Source organism: Chanos chanos, chromosome 4 (genome assembly GCF_902362185.1).
Source record: "Chanos chanos chromosome 4, fChaCha1.1, whole genome shotgun sequence".
Lineage (NCBI taxonomy): Eukaryota > Metazoa > Chordata > Actinopteri > Gonorynchiformes > Chanidae > Chanos > Chanos chanos.
In genome coordinates this window covers 42,194,680-42,210,203 of record NC_044498.1, presented here as the reverse complement: position 1 = coordinate 42,210,203, position 15,524 = coordinate 42,194,680, and the positions used below count along the sequence as shown (strand labels likewise).

Sequence of the window (15,524 nt, the reverse complement as noted above, 5' to 3'; positions counted from 1 at the left end):
GATGTCGTAAATGTAATTCATAACAAGTAATACGTAAGGAAAATATGTTTTGGAAGCTGTGCTGAGGAAGAGGGGGGGGGGGAGTGACAGAGGCCTTTCATTCTTCAGATTACTTATCATCTGATTGGGAGAAAATATCATCAAAATTTTAAGTGGTGGCATTATTGTACGAAACAATATGTCCCCCCTTAGCTACCTTGCTTGGTGAAAAATCATATGGCCACAGACACTTGTTCAGATTTGTATGCCATTTTATTAAGCAGAATTAATGTTAGCAGGTACTTCCAGAGTGATGATGCCTTGCCTCCAGAATGATGATCTAAATGTTTTCTCTCTCTCTCTCTCTCTCTCTCTCTCTCACACACACACACACACGCGCGACCATCTGTTTCCACGTCATCCCATCCCATATAACTTTTTTCCTCCTTTTCATTTTTCCACCTCCACCTCCAAACATGCATAAGCCCTCACCCCCAACACACACTAATGTCATTCCTCTCTTCTCTCTCCTTCTACCCATCCTTTCTTTGAACTACGCCTTTCAGCCTCGTGTCATTGCTTTCCTAGTTGAGTCACTAGGTTGTCTATAGTCAGTGCACTTTGACTGGATGTCATAGAGTTCAGTGATTGCACCACATGCATGCAAATCCTCATATTGTGTCAACGACGGTCCAAATTCTCTTCCCTATACAATTTACATTTATGATAGCGAGGGGGATTTTACCAGATTACTCAGCTGGTACAGCAGTGGACCACACACTGAGCTGCTTACCAATGACATGCTTTTATATCACTATCAAGATGTTAGCCCATCTTAACCAACTGAATACCTGACCACAGCTGTTCTTCACACTACACCACTGCTTAAGTACCATCCCCCATCACTACACACTGAACCCTGGGGAGTGGCTCCCACAGCCCAGCTATGGCTGTTCGCCTTTACAGTCTGCCATTGATTATCAGTCAGTGACCATCAGTGACCATCATTCAACCATCATTTAACACCAAGATCTCATGAATTATGGTTTGATGTGAAATATAATTAGAGTCTCTGGGTTTTGTTTGGTAAACCTGACAGAGACAGCTGTGTTTCAGCACTCTTGCCGTTCTTTCTTCTCCTCATTTTTACACTTTCACTTCAATAAACAGAAATGACCTCCTTATCTAAAAACTTTTCAATATAGTTTAAAATGACAAGCAGGTACTGTGCTTTTGAGAGATCAAAACTGGATTGTTTGTTGCTAGCTGTACTGACTACATCTCTCTCTAATTCCCAGGGAGCCCAATTTTTTCCAAATACAGTGTAATCATTGCTGTAACATACTTGGGAAAAGGTCATGGTGAAGAGTGAATATTTTAGTCTTCAGTTTGATAAAGAGTATAATTAATGATACAATCCAGACTATAACATTAGAGCTGACTCAATAGAGTTCAGTACAGTTTTCTTCAATTAATTTTGGTAGATCAAAGCAACTGAAAATGAGAATGTGTAGTGCTCTTGAAGCTGAAAGCAGAGCATCGCCTTTAAATGTTTCTTTGTTTTCTGTTCTGTGTTTGTCATCTTGGAAGAAGGGGGAAGGGAGGAAAGGAGGTTACTGAGGGCGAGAGATGTGAAGGTTAAAAATGGGTCATTCTTGCACATGTAAAACATAACGCTACGTACCACCATAGCAACTCAGCTGCAATACCGAGGGAAAGCAACAAAGAGAGAAAGAGATATATGCTCATAATTCAACCATTCAATCTTCTGTTTTTGTGAATGAGTCATTGGTATACCAAATGTAATCACACAGAGCTGTGCGCTAGGAGAGAGGGAGGGAGAGGACTTGACAACATTGCATTTCTGATGTTATATTGTCATTCGCACACTCTAAACCCATTAAAAACCAATTCCAGTCTATTGACTGAATGCCTGGATCAGTCTCTCTGCTCCAGGCATAGATGTCCCCTCCCCCCTGTATCTGCAACGTGGAAAGAGAGAGAGAGATTCCAGTGGCTATGTCGTAAACACTAAAGGGGTTACAATATAAGCTTTCTTTCAGCCTTTCATCTATTAACACATTACGTTGTGAGTGAACTACCTCTCTTTTATATGAGGCGTTTGTGTGTGCGTGTGTGTGTGTGTGTGAGAGGCAGAGAGAGAGAGGGAGAGAGAGAGAGCGAGAGAGAGAGAGAGAGAGAGAGAGAGAGAGAGAATTAATCATACACTATTTCATATTTTTCTGTCTTATGTTGTTATGTATCTGATTACTTTAGCAACACAAGAGTCCCAAGCCCATTAACGTCTATTTGAACTTCAAGGAAGAGAGTTCAGTAGATTTAAGAGAATGTCTTTTTATTTGCTGGTTCACATACAGTCACATTCAGCAGAAATCAGGATAACTGTAAATAAATATATTAATGGCTAATGTATGGCTCACACATGATTACATCTTCAAGTATAGCCTAAACATGAATCAATGGTAAATTGACATTATAATGGCTGTTTCCCATGAGCTCCTGGACTGACATATTACTAAACAGTGGGTTTTGAGGGTTGTGGGTGGGGCAAAAGAAATCCGTTTTGCTTAAGGGTGGTTCCCTGCTCTCTGCCAATGACAAGAGCGGTTGCTATCCATGTCTGTAAAAATTTTATAACGCCAGCAACATATATCATCTCACTTGAATACACACACACACTGAACACAGACGAGCAAATACACTCAGTTGATTTATTAGACTCACACACACAGAGAGACAGATACAGAAAGAGAGAGAGAGAGAGAGAGAGAGAGAGAGAGAGAGACAGAGACAGAGAGAGAGAGACAGGCAGACAGACAGACTGACAGACCGACCGACAGAGAGAGCTTGTGTGTGTGTGTGTGTGTGTGTGTGTGTGTGTGTGTGTGTGTGTGTGTGTGTGTGCACATGCGTGTAAGGCAGAGTGTAATGGAGGAGCATGCTGATGATGACTGAGCTGATGGCACACTGACCCACTAACACTGAAGCAGCTTCACAGTCAGCTAAGCTTTCTCTCTCTCTCTCTCTCTCTCTCTCTCTCTCACTCTTCATCTATCTACCCACCTGTGTCTAACCTGCTGCTATCTCACAACATTCTGTTCAATAGAAATATATGATAAACATAAGAAGCACATCTGTGTAATCATTGCTCACTCACAAAATGCTTGACCCAAATAATCTCAGCCCCTCTTATGAATTCAAGATCTTCTAACAGTCTCTAGGGTAGACGTTAGTCTCCATGGCAACCGGCAGAGTAGTGAGTGTGTTACACTGCATATTGAAAGGTTGAGAGGGAGTGGAAGGGAGAGAAAGGAGCTAGAGAGTAAGAGAGAGAGAGAGAGAGAGAGAGAGAGAAACCTTCATCATGCTTTTTTAGATGTATCTACGCCATCATGAGTTTCTTTAAACCACTCAAACCAAAAACAATTCATTATTGAAAAACTCAAAAATATGAGTTAAATATGAGATTGCAGAATCTCCTCAACATGACATATGAGTACAACAAATGTTTCTTTATGTTGACTTTGTCATAATTCAACAACACCTGTTTCTTTGCTGACACATCTGTAGGATGGAAGACTGCTTGATGTGCCAACACCCACTGTTAATGTCATATTGCATTGGAACACAGAAATCAAAACTCATAAAATTGCCTCAATATGTTCTACTCTGTGATTTTTTACTCTAACTGGCACAAGGCTAGAAAAACAGAGCATTTTCTTTTTCTGATTTTCTGATTTTCTGTCCAGAGACTTGAGCAGTCTGGTCAACATTGCAATAGTCTCTTTATACTACAGTACAGTCCTTATTATGAGGGTATTTTCCATGATTTGGTCATCTCAGTAATTCATTTTTTGTATCAGAGCCTTTTAAAAGACACACATTTTCACCCAGTGACTGTTCCATTTGGCATTTGTTGTCTTCCCTTGGTTAATGGACTTGGGATCCCCAGGGGTGCATTCCGGGGTGGCAAGAATCACCACACAGAGAAACAGGGTCCTCTGGGTGGCAAAGACATTCCTAACATTCCTGGGCAACCAATAGAAAAGAGGCTGTATGTCATCTAGGGTTGGGGGGGGGGGGGGGGTTACCACAATTATTGCCCTCAAAGGATACCCAATTTAACAGCAGGCTTTAGACCACAAAAGCACAAAACTGGTGCTTTTGTCAGTGGGGGATGACTCATTTCTACATAAGATCAGAGTATTTATCAAAGTCTGAGAAACACAGAGTTCCCAAAACAGAGGGTTAGACAGCAATAAATGATACAAAGTTTTGTGCCAGTATTCACACAACCATGTATAGGGACAAATGGGGGAGGTCTGTTTGCTATTTGAGATTTCTATGAGTTGTTCAGGTAGTTAGAGATAACACTGTTAGAGATCACACTGAGGATAGTGGATAGATGTTTATCTCTACCTTTAAAAAGTCAAAGAACAAGCATAAAAACCATCTGACATATGGAATCAATGCATTGATTGAGTAAAGATGAGCTCGTGGTTCGTAAAGGTGGTTGTCATTCATCATGACCTTGTATAATTGTATATTAGACAACATAACTGACATTGACTTTCAAGAGCGCAATTTGACTCATTATGTCATTCAGTGAAGACAGCGGACACTCCTGCTCTCCAAAACTGTGCATAATGAATGTGTCTCCGTATTTGTTGTTCCACGAATATCTAAAGTAATTGATCAGTTTTCGCAAAGAGTGTAATTAAACAAAATGATAATTACATAAGTAATTCCGCAATTTACGTTCACGTCGGTGTCCATCCATCTGCCGTGTACATATCCCCTCATGGAGTTACACTTTCGCGGATAAAAGACAGTGGAGTGGCATTCCAACCACCCTCAGCTTCAGATTGGGCATGTCGCGAAAAGTAACGCCCATGGGTGGAGTTTGTGTGCGCGATTTTTGAGGCACAGAAATACTCACACTTGTAGCTATTGATTTCTCAGTCTGCGCTCTCTTCAAGAGGCACTGGATTAAATCTCTTAGAAGCCTATTGTAATTGCTTCACAAAAAACAGAGGAAGAAACAACACTGGATCTCTCAAACTGAGCAGCAGCCAGTCGGTTATTTTTTACTTTAAAAATTATACGTTCTTCCACTTTCATTTATTATTTTTTTCACAAGGAAAACAGACGAAGATGGGTGCTCAGTTGTCAAAGGGTGGAGCGGCTGTTGATGGAAAAGCTGCTGATCCAGCAGCAGCTAAAACAAATGGCCAGGTAAGACCACTTTGCGATCCAACGCTGAATTTACGTGCGACATTATTTCACCAAACGGCCGTCTGCTATGGCATGTGTTCTCTGTGTGACGCCTTCCCTTCAACTAGCTAAGTTTTATGTTAAAATGAAATATAACTTGCATTTAAAGTCAATTAATTGTCTGTCTAAATGTTTAGTGTTATTAATTGGCGACAAAGGTTAACTAAACCATTGGCAAATTTGGCTAATATGGCTAACGGTATGCCAGCTATGCCTTGGAATCATGAGCGTCTGGTCCCTTTGTTAAATTGGGACGAATGAGCCAGACTGATGGACGTTGGCGAGTACCCGATTTGTGGTCTTTAAAATGTCTGCGAAATTTATATTTCCAGACTGTGCAAAGTCGTCGATGGTATTGTTTCTTGCGACTGGCGTGAGATGATCGATTGTGTTACCGCTTAAACTGGCAGTAACTCGTGTTTAGAACAAAAGGTGCAAAGGATGCAAATGAGCTCTGCGCAAGGCGCATTCTGCTGAGTTGCAAACAAAGCGCACAGTCGGTCGGTGGGTTAGGCGATGCACTCAATCCTCGGCTGCTCATTCGATTCTGTTTTTTATTTCCCTCGACTAGTGCAGTGCAATGAGCAACAAAACCTGCACCATAACCAGTAAAATTCAACCGCAGAAAGGTACACGCTCTTGACGACGCGTCTGTGCAAGCCTGGGTCCGAGGAGCAAGTGGGCTGACAAACGATTCGCCAGTGAGCGACAGTGGGACTCACCATTCCTTCCTTTGTGTAGTCCCATCATTCTGTACTTATGCTACAGCTGTACCTCGACTGTTTGGCGAATCAATTGTTACAAATTTGAAATAGTTTAACAAACGTGACCGGTGTATTACGACCGGGTAGTCGAGTATCCTCAAATTTGAATATAGAATTTCAGTGTATATGTTTAATATACGTCCCTGCTCTTCCCCGTGGGATGAATATTGAGTAGTATTCATTGGCCCCTTGTTTCTTTGTTCCCTGTTCGTTTGTAGCGAGTCCGTCGCCTTCTATGTGCATTTTCTTAGACAACAGTGCCCCCTGTTGTCTGTGGGACGCACAGTTCTCGATGTTTTAGTGAGTCGTGGATAACAAGACTGTTGAAAAACGGTCACTGTACTTATATTCTGATTGTGGAGCGTAATCTACGCATCGCCCATAGATGACGTATTTAATGCAACACTTTTATCGAAAAATTACTAGTTACTAGTTACTAATTCATTAGACGTTCACAGATGCGTTATGTTCTATTCGAATTATGGACTAAGACGTAGTTTGCACAAAATGCTTATTAGAGTAATTTCAAATGCTTAGTAGAGTAATTTCATAGTGTTGTTCTTAAATCTGCTGGTACAGTATGGTACAGTACAATTTTCGAATGCTGTGCTCCCTGGAGAACGTGTTATATGGAGATATCCTTAAGGTTAATTCCATTTGTCAGAGACTGGAGGTTCCCTGATTTCATTTTGCTAGAAGAGAACTTTCGTTTTTCTCTTTAGGGCTCATGAGGGCTCTAAAACTTTTTTTACTATGCATGTATGTTCTTGCACAAATGGTCGGGGAACACAGCGGGAAAACATTTAACTGCTATCGTCTTGACATCGTGTATGTGACGAGTAAAACTTGAATTTGAAACTTGAACTTGACTTGTTGCTTGTCTCTGACAGTTTGCTGTTTTTTTTTCCCCCTCTCACAGGAGAACGGTCATGTAAAAACCAACGGTGATGTGTCTGCCAAGCCTGACGGGGACACGGCGGCGGCCGACGGGAATGGCACAGCGGAGGCTGCCCAGGAAACGACGGAGACTGGAGCTGGAGATGCCATCGAACCCGCCCCAGCCTCTGAAGGCGACTCTTCTAAACCTGAGGGTGACGCAGCTAAGGAAACCAAGAAGAAGAAAAAGTTCTCTCTGAAGAATTCATTCAAATTCAAAGGAATCTCGCTGAAGAAGAGCAAGAAGGGGAGCGAGGAAGGAAAAGAGGAGGCCACCTCGCCCACGGCCGAAGACAAGCCAGAGGAGAATGGTCACGCTGCCAAGGAGACCAAAGAGGAGGAGCCGGCGGCCGAGGCGCCCGCGGAGGCCAGTGAGACGCCCGCTCCAGACGCAGGGGAAGAGGTCAAACCCGAAGAGCCTGCCCCCGTAGCAGAAGCCGCACCCACAGAAGAGCCGGTGAAATCCGAGGACGCCAGCGCCCCAGCAAAGGACACGCCGCCTGAGACCACTGATGCAGAGCAACAGGTGGAGTGACCTTGCCACGCCACAGCCACTAGACTGTTTCATTTTCTTTCTTTTTTTTCCTTTCCAAGATTGAAATATATAAAAATATATATGAGACTTGTGCCACGTTCTTCAAGTTATAACAAAACTATTGCCGAGAAGACGAGTACATGAAATGCATCACACACGCTGATAGCGACCACTACTAGTTCACTGCATCCTTCTGTTTTCTCCTCTGATGGAGCCCGGCATGGCGACTCTTGATGCCCTTTGACCTGGACAGCCCATTATGGTACACAGTAGGACTGTCATGGTGGGTGGGGGGAGGGATTCTTCATGGATATGGATCAGGAATACAGACATTTTCTCAATTCATGGAAAGAATATCAGAATCTTTAACCGCGTGGCCACCCTATAACATTTTCTTTTCACTGTCTTGTCTCCTTGAGATCCTGAAAATGGAGGAGAAATGGGGCGGGGGGGGGGGGGGGGGGGCAAATTGTCCACTGAAATTGTGGTTACAGGACACAGAACTTTTTTTTTAAATATTGTATTCATTCTACTACATCTACATTCCTTTCTGGTTTTACCCCTGAAAATAATTTTGTGCTGTACTGAGAATATGAAAACCAAGGAGAAAAGCGAGTGGTATGTGTTTTTTTGTTTTGTTTTGTTTTTTTACTATATTTTAATTTCCAGCTGAAACCACATTGACACACTCAGTGTGCACTGTTCAAAGTTTATGACGTAGGGGTGTACAAAATGTTTGCCTTTCTTGACTAGTTTCTGTCTCTGTACATATGTTTGTCCTTTTTTGGTCTTTTTGTCTTTATTTTGCTGATGTTTTAAGATGCTAATGGTTTTAATTGTAAAATTAAGGGCAAATAAATGTTGGATCCCCTCAACCTGCTATGATTTTTTTTCCCTTGTTTTGAATAATAAGCACCTGTTCGTTTTGTGATACGTAAATAGTACGATTAATAGTTTAATGGTAGCAGTTGCTCATGAATAAGAGCTCTGTTGAGATATCTCCACCTTTAATTTGTTAAAGACGAGTATTGAGAGAAGGAGCTGGTAAGCACAGCAGTTCAACCTTGGCTGTTCTAAGAATTATTTGGTGCCCTCCAATCCTTGTGTCAATCAAATCCGGGATAGTTGGGGTCAGATGCACCTCAGTTATGAAAATAAACGCTTGAATTCATTTTTATGAATTTGAATAAAATTTGCCTGCAGAGTATGAATAGAAAAAAAAGATTGTATGAGCCCGTCAGTGTTAGGCACAAAGAGACGTAGACGACTACCTTTTAAAATTCAAACTAAATGTTTTTTTTGTTTTGTTTTGTTTTGTTTTTTTAATTCTCTCAAGGCAATTATCTTTGATGACAGCTTTTGTATTTTCTATTTAGTTTTGTTTTCTAATTAGTAAAACACTCATTTCGTCCAATTAAAGCAACAACTTTTAAACAGCTTTTCTGAGGTGAAATTTTAGCTTCAGTTCATACTGCTCACAGGCATGTTTTAGGCCAGCTGCATTCAGGTGGATTTATCTTGTTTATCTTTTTGGCAGCAGGTCAAGAGAAGCTTACGGTGTGGCTGTGTCTGAAACAACCAGTTTCCTTGTTGTTTAGCCTAAAATATAAGATTTAAAGGCAAAGAAGGTTATAGACAAAGGATTTAGAGGCAAACAAGGGTTATGGAGTTACGCTGTAGCCAGGCGACCGTTACTCTCATATGAGTTCTCTCAGCCCCTTTGACAAGTCCTTTTCATGGCAGATTTGATAAAAAGCAGGAGGAATATTTCAGTAAATTCAGTACCAACCTTAAGTTAGAAACCACTCAGATTCTTAATTGGATGGTTACATACTGTATCTCAGATCTCTGACTATTATGAAGTCAGGTTTTGTTTAAACTCAATTCTTTCATTATCAGCATTGTGGCCAAATAGTTTGACAAACTGAAAAGTTGTGTAAAGGGCACAAAGGGATGTAACCCTTTTCATATTATTAGTTCCATAGAATAGAAACCTCTAATGCATTCGTTTAAATCCAATATTTTGACTTCCATCCCATCAAATATGTCAATTTTAAGTAATACCTCAGACATGGACACCTGAACAATTTAATACTGAACCCAACCTAAAATGAACGAAGGAGTTAAAGAAATAAGAACTTTAAAATAAATCCATGAATAATCAAAATGGTTACTGAACAAAAACAAAGCGGATTTCATCTTCATTTATGATCATTTGGCGCCACCTAGTGTTTTCGGAAGGTAATACTAATACGACAAACACGAGTCTTTCCTGACAAAAATAAAAATAAAATTAAAATATCTTTATGCCAGTTCACTTCATCAGACTGACTTTTATTTTCAACAGATTTTGCGGTACAAATCAAATTTTCGACATCAACGGCGCTGTATCTGACAATATGAAGAGGCAACTGCAAACGAGCATTGCGTTATCCTTTCCCATTTCGCCTTTTCGTTTTCGATTTCAGGAAAGACTCGTGTTTGTCGTGAAAATGAAAATGAAAATCGCCATAGAGTTGGTAACCTATGCTAAAGCATGTAACACTCCAAAAGGAGCAGGTTCACTTGTTTCCGAACTCACAACTTCACTGTTTCCTTTCTCTTCAAGTGCCTAGCTAAGAGGAGACAGCCCAAAATCCAAAAAATACACCAAAACTTGGGGGGGGGGGGGGGGGGGGGGATAGTTTGGAGTCTTAACTTGCCTCTTTCCTTAGGCATTTGTATACATCATTATGAGTGGCCTTTCTTCTTCCCATTAAAAGGTATTTTATATGACTGTTTAAATGTTTTAAAATGTCAATGTCAACGTTTGCTCCGTTTTCCATATTGCTTGTATCGGTTTGATATCAACTAACTGTGATGTCAGCAAAATCTCCAAACACACCATAGTTGACTGAATTGATTTGAACTTATGGTGAGTAACCCCAGTTGATAAATGTATTCCAAAGACTACCATGGCCTCAGACAATGCAGGACACAAAATGGTACAGCTGTCTGGAAGTTTTAAATAATTATAAGTTGAAAATTATTCTATTTGTAGTCTTTAAGTGAGAGTCTTAGACAGTAATATGCTGACAGGACTGTCATGTAACACATGTCTTAAGCATGTCAAAGGATTAAACTTGGATGATTCTGGGAGAGTATTAAGTCTCATTGCCTCAGTGAAGACTTCAGTCAGATTAGGGGCAAGCAGATTTACAAATTCTTTGTAATATTCTTAGGTAGCCCATGTAAAACTGGTGATTTCCCTTCGTTTAGTGAGGGAAATCCATTCTAACATCCAGTTTTAAAATGCGGGGATCTGGGCCCTCAGACTGTTTACCAAAAATATGGAAATTTTAAACAGATAAAGGACATCATTCTCTATGTCCACTAAGCCCTGATTAGTACAGAAAACTGCTCTATCTCAAATAACCTTAATTTTCATTTATTCATTAAAACATTTTTATTCATTGTAACAGGCATTCTCAAAGTAATATTGTGAAATCTTTCACTACCCAGGAATGACATATTTAACATTATGCATTTCAAAGGTTTTTCTAAACACATCATTTTATGAAATTTATGAGTCAGTCTTTTTGTTAGTATATTCAGTATATAGAGCTCTTGCTTGATTTCCTTTTATGGCTTTCCTTTTATGACACTGGAAATTTCTAAGCACATATGAGAGCCACATCGTTTATTTTGACAGGTGCCTTTTGCCTGAAAGGAGTGTCACAACATATAATAAATTACACTGAGGAGAGGTCATGTGGTTTTATGTCAGTTAATCATTAAAACAGTAGTTATTGTCCCCTTTACCACTTCCGTCTGAAATAATCCAGAGCAGCACACTCTCATCACAGACTGAAGAAAACTGTGTCAGACAAATATATATAATAAACTCAGTCAGCCTTTCCAACATGAATGATTGTGTTACCTTTACAGTGTGCACGTTAAGTGAAATTGATGTGGATTTCATAATCAAGTTTTCTGGGGAATATAAGGACAGTTTCATCCCTTTTGCATAATACCAGTTATTTACCATTTTATAGTTGTGTCTACCTGTTGCATTAGTGTCACATGTTTGAGTACAGAAAAGAGACGAATAGTTCAGCTGGGATCCTCCAGCTCATTGAGACCTCAGGTCTGGCTGCCATGACGACTCTGAGAGAAACTGACTAGGGTGACTTATGTTTCATGAATGTGCTCAAAACAGCATTAACTAAATTCCATTGGAAAGGCATAAGGAAGGTTTGGTTAAAGAATGTATCGAAATCTCTCAGGTCTAAGTTTTCGTTTCTTTGTTCGTCTAAGTTTTGTATTACGGGAGTGCCTGGGTGTGGGCAAGCTCTAAGTAATACAAATATTCAGTGAGTTATCTATAGGCAGCCAAGTTTCGATCATTTGCTCTTGACATAGTAGGAACCTGCTGAGTCATACATGATGACCCAGTCTTATCCACTGGGGGTGAACACTGATTCAATGTCACCTTAAAAAGTCCACTACGCAAGTTAGCAACAGGCTAGCTATTGACTCCACTGCTTTGTGCTACAGTTGCTTTATGGTTACTGATTCAATGTCATGAAAGTGTTACCTGTGTATGTTGTTGTTGCAAATATTGTCAGCGATTCCAATGAGATACAATATATTGCAAACAATGTATTGCACTGTAATTGTGATGAAGAGAGCCCCTAAAACACAGCTGTCATTGAAGACTGAGTATTTAAAAAGCGTACAAGCCTCTTCCCTTCTCTATTCTGCATAACCTTGTCTTGTACAACACAACACCAAATTATAGATTGTTGAAAGATAAAGGTATTAATCATTGACATTTTATTGGTGTGATAAAATGAGAGTATTTTGACAACCATTGCAAAGTCTTGGTGTGATTAGTTATTTCTAATGCAGACTGTACCTTGATCAATAACGTACAAAACACTCACCTCATTATTTTATCATTCACAGTACCAGAACTGAATTTTGCGAGAAAAAAAAAGTCTTTGCTCCATGTTAAAGACAAAAGGGCAACATTTTCTTTCACTTATAAATGTAACCAGATCCACTGGACAGCAAGAAGAGTTTCAGAGTAATACAGATACATGATTATGTGTGTGTGAGAGTACCATGTATTGGTATCTTTCTGGGGATTGGAAGTCCACAGTAAGATAACATAATCTGACACAAGTACTTGGGACTAAAGTGCTGGTCCCCACTAAGAGAACAACATTTTTCTAAACTATATTGTTGTTATTGATAAAATATTCAAAAAAACATTTATTTGGTTAAGGTTAGGGCGAGGGTTAGAGTTAGAGTTAGGGTCAGGGATAAGTTAGTATTCTTTAGTTACAGGATAATGGGAGTCAATGGGAAGTCCCCACTAGGATATGAATACAAATGTGTGCGTGCCTACCTTTGTGTTTTTACTTTAGATCTAGTGAAAACTGCACACCACACACACATTACCTGATTACCTGTTCCTGCAGCAGCTGCAATCTCAGTCACTGAATGAAAACAAGGGAAACAAAACTTAGTTTTAATTTTGTCATAATTTCTTTAATGTCGTTTTTAAATCCCAAAATTATTCCACCCCATGAAAACATCAGTACAAAAAAAAAAACCCACAGTGGTTCTTTAACTGTAGCCTGCTTTTCAGGAGCAGAAATTAGCCCTGAAAGTATAACACTTGGGATAGATGTTGAATGAAACAAGACCAGAAGTGTCTGAGTATGGTTACCCCCAAAGCCACCAGGACCATTCTTGGCGTTACTAGTCTTTTTCTTTTTTAATTGTAAAATGCAGAAGAGAAAAACATGTAATTAAAGATGGCAAGACAACTCATGGCAGTTATGATGAAAACATACTTTTACAATGAAAGACAGAAAGGAAAAAAAATCTTTAAGTTTCGTTTTCGTTTAAAGTCTCCACCTATCAGCTGACTGTTATATATTGCGCCCTGTCTCTATTTCTGTAGAGTAGAAAGCAAAATGGGACTGTGTAAGTAATCTGTCTGACATGTGGTCTGTGTTTTAAGCTTAAAATGAGAAATATTTGCTAATGGGTTACGAGTTCTCCTACAACCTAACTGTGTTTGTTTGTTGCAGTAACAGTTGCAGCTGCAGTTGCCGGTGCTGGTAGGTGTTTATATATATATTGTGCTCTGTACGTATGTATGTGTGTATGTAGGCTATGCGTTTATTTATTTGTTTGTTTGTTTATTTGTTTAAGGAAACGTTTAAATTATTACTTATCGCAGGGGTTTTTTGCTGCATTCCACTTGGCTTCCGTTGCGTTTTACTAACACAATTTGGTATAAATTATCTCTTTTTTGTTTATCTGCTTTGAAGGCGGGGCAGTAGCAGCAGCCCCGCTGGTTTTGACGGCTGTCGGATTCACTGCGACAGGGATCGCTGCCGGTTCCATTGCCTCATCAATGATGGCTTCAGCCGCCGTAGCTAACGGTGGTGGTGTGGCAGCCGGCAGCCTTGTGGCTCTATTGCAGTCTGTTGGTAAATTGTCTCACTGCGATCACCTTAACCTTTGTGATCTGAGTATATGTCTGAGAGATTGTGTGTGTGAGTGTGTGTGTGTGAACGTGAGTTTGAGCGTAACAGACGATGAAACTTGTGAAACTGGTTAAATTGCATATCCCCATGTTTTGATGTGGACAATTAATTTGCCTATATCTGAATGAAATGTGTTTTTGATCAAATAATTGAGCCAGGTATCTAGCAAGTAACAAGTCGTCACATATAGTTGTTGAATTTTAATTCATAATCGTTGCTGTATGCGGTTTACATATACAGTGCCTGACTTGTGTGGGGTGTGCTTATCACTTAGGTGCAGCAGGTCTTTCCGCGGGAGGAACAGCTGCCGTCGCAAGCGTAGGAGGGACAGTTGGTACTGCTGCTGCTTGGATCGCCGCTCTTGTGTAACAGCGACCTCTTCAGCTCTGCCACAACAACTAATCCAGGGAGCTCATAAGATATAATTTATGTCTGAAAGGGTGTTGTGTAATAATTTTTTTTTCTAAATTCTTGCTGCCTCGAATTCACGAATGTACAAACAAACAAATAAATAACAAAACAGTCAAAAACAACTTAACTGCTCTTAGCTATTAGTAAATATAATGCATTTAATTAAAGTCTTACTGAACACTAAAGGCCTGCCCCAAAGATATATTGTAACAGTTCTACAGAACAGTGATAAATACTGGACATGCAGAACTGTGTAGCTCTGATACACATTGTCTAAGACCATTTGTAGTTTTGAAACATCAGCTGCTCAACATCATTTGACAGAGTGGACGATATGAAATTCTGGCTTTTGATATTTTGAATGGATGTAGAACTGAAACTATTTCAGCAAAAATGTAGGAATCATTTAGAATTGCAATTAGCCCAGGCTCCAATAAAACAACCATACCAGTTATTTTAATCAAAATGAAAACGTGAGGAATAAAAGTTTGTCCAAACCTTTTGTGTCCAGTCAGTATTTATATTGAGAATATTAGAACATCTGAAAATAATATGTGAAGACATAGATGAGTTTAGTAGTCTAATAGAGAAACACACACACACACACACTCACACAGTGTCATCTTTCACATCTTACCACTTTTCCTGTCAGAGTGGTGGTCATCTGTCTTCATTATTTGATATATATCATGATTATTATGTGATGAGTGGTTTAAACTTAAACTTAAATTTAAAAAAAACTTAAATTATGTTTGTTGCTTAGAAGTAGACAGCACATACCTCACCCCATAATAGTTTTATGTTTTAAAAGGTGCAGATGTTTATATCAGTGTTTAGATTCTTAACTATGTAGCCTCCTTCACTGTATATTTATTTCTTTTAGCCAATATAATACCTATTTTAAAATACTAAACTTCTAAAATACATACTTTGAATACTTTTACGAAGATCCTTTCTGTGAAAATATAAGGGGGCATCATGAGCTGTGAGAGGCTGTGAGCAGGGCTAATGAAGGGGACAGGACTAACAGAGTAACCAGGAAAACTTGGAAAACATTGA

The 15,524-nt window shown here is 39.6% G+C and overlaps 2 protein-coding genes across 2 annotated transcripts; both read left to right on the top strand.

The window, feature by feature from the left end:
• Window positions 1–5,001: 5,001 nt before the first annotated feature.
• marcksl1a (MARCKS-like 1a) lies at window positions 5,002–7,956 on the top strand. Its single transcript, XM_030771749.1, has 2 exons — window positions 5,002–5,235; window positions 6,958–7,956. Exons 1-2 carry the CDS (start codon window positions 5,155–5,157, stop codon window positions 7,507–7,509), a joined length of 633 nt encoding a protein of 210 aa, XP_030627609.1. The 5' UTR covers window positions 5,002–5,154; the 3' UTR covers window positions 7,510–7,956.
• A 5,490-nt stretch (window positions 7,957–13,446) lies between these two features.
• On the top strand, window positions 13,447–14,958 carry LOC115809854 (interferon alpha-inducible protein 27-like protein 2A). Its single transcript, XM_030771693.1, has 4 exons — window positions 13,447–13,485; window positions 13,593–13,622; window positions 13,836–13,997; window positions 14,329–14,958. The coding sequence occupies exons 1-4, from the start codon at window positions 13,476–13,478 to the stop codon at window positions 14,421–14,423; spliced, it is 297 nt and encodes a 98-aa protein (XP_030627553.1). The 5' UTR covers window positions 13,447–13,475; the 3' UTR covers window positions 14,424–14,958.
• The last annotated feature ends 566 nt before the right edge of the window (window positions 14,959–15,524 follow it).

Coding starts and splice junctions, on each gene's coding strand:
- marcksl1a (XM_030771749.1), top strand. CDS start 5,155: ATGGGTGCTCAGTTGTCAAAGGGTGGAGCGGCTGTTGATGGAAAAGCT. Junction 5,236..6,957: donor CAGCTAAAACAAATGGCCAG/GTAAGACCACTT, acceptor CCCCTCTCACAG/GAGAACGGTCATGTAAAAAC.
- LOC115809854 (XM_030771693.1), top strand. Junction 13,623..13,835: donor AGCTGCAGTTGCCGGTGCTG/GTAGGTGTTTAT, acceptor TCTGCTTTGAAG/GCGGGGCAGTAGCAGCAGCC. Junction 13,998..14,328: donor GGCTCTATTGCAGTCTGTTG/GTAAATTGTCTC, acceptor CTTATCACTTAG/GTGCAGCAGGTCTTTCCGCG.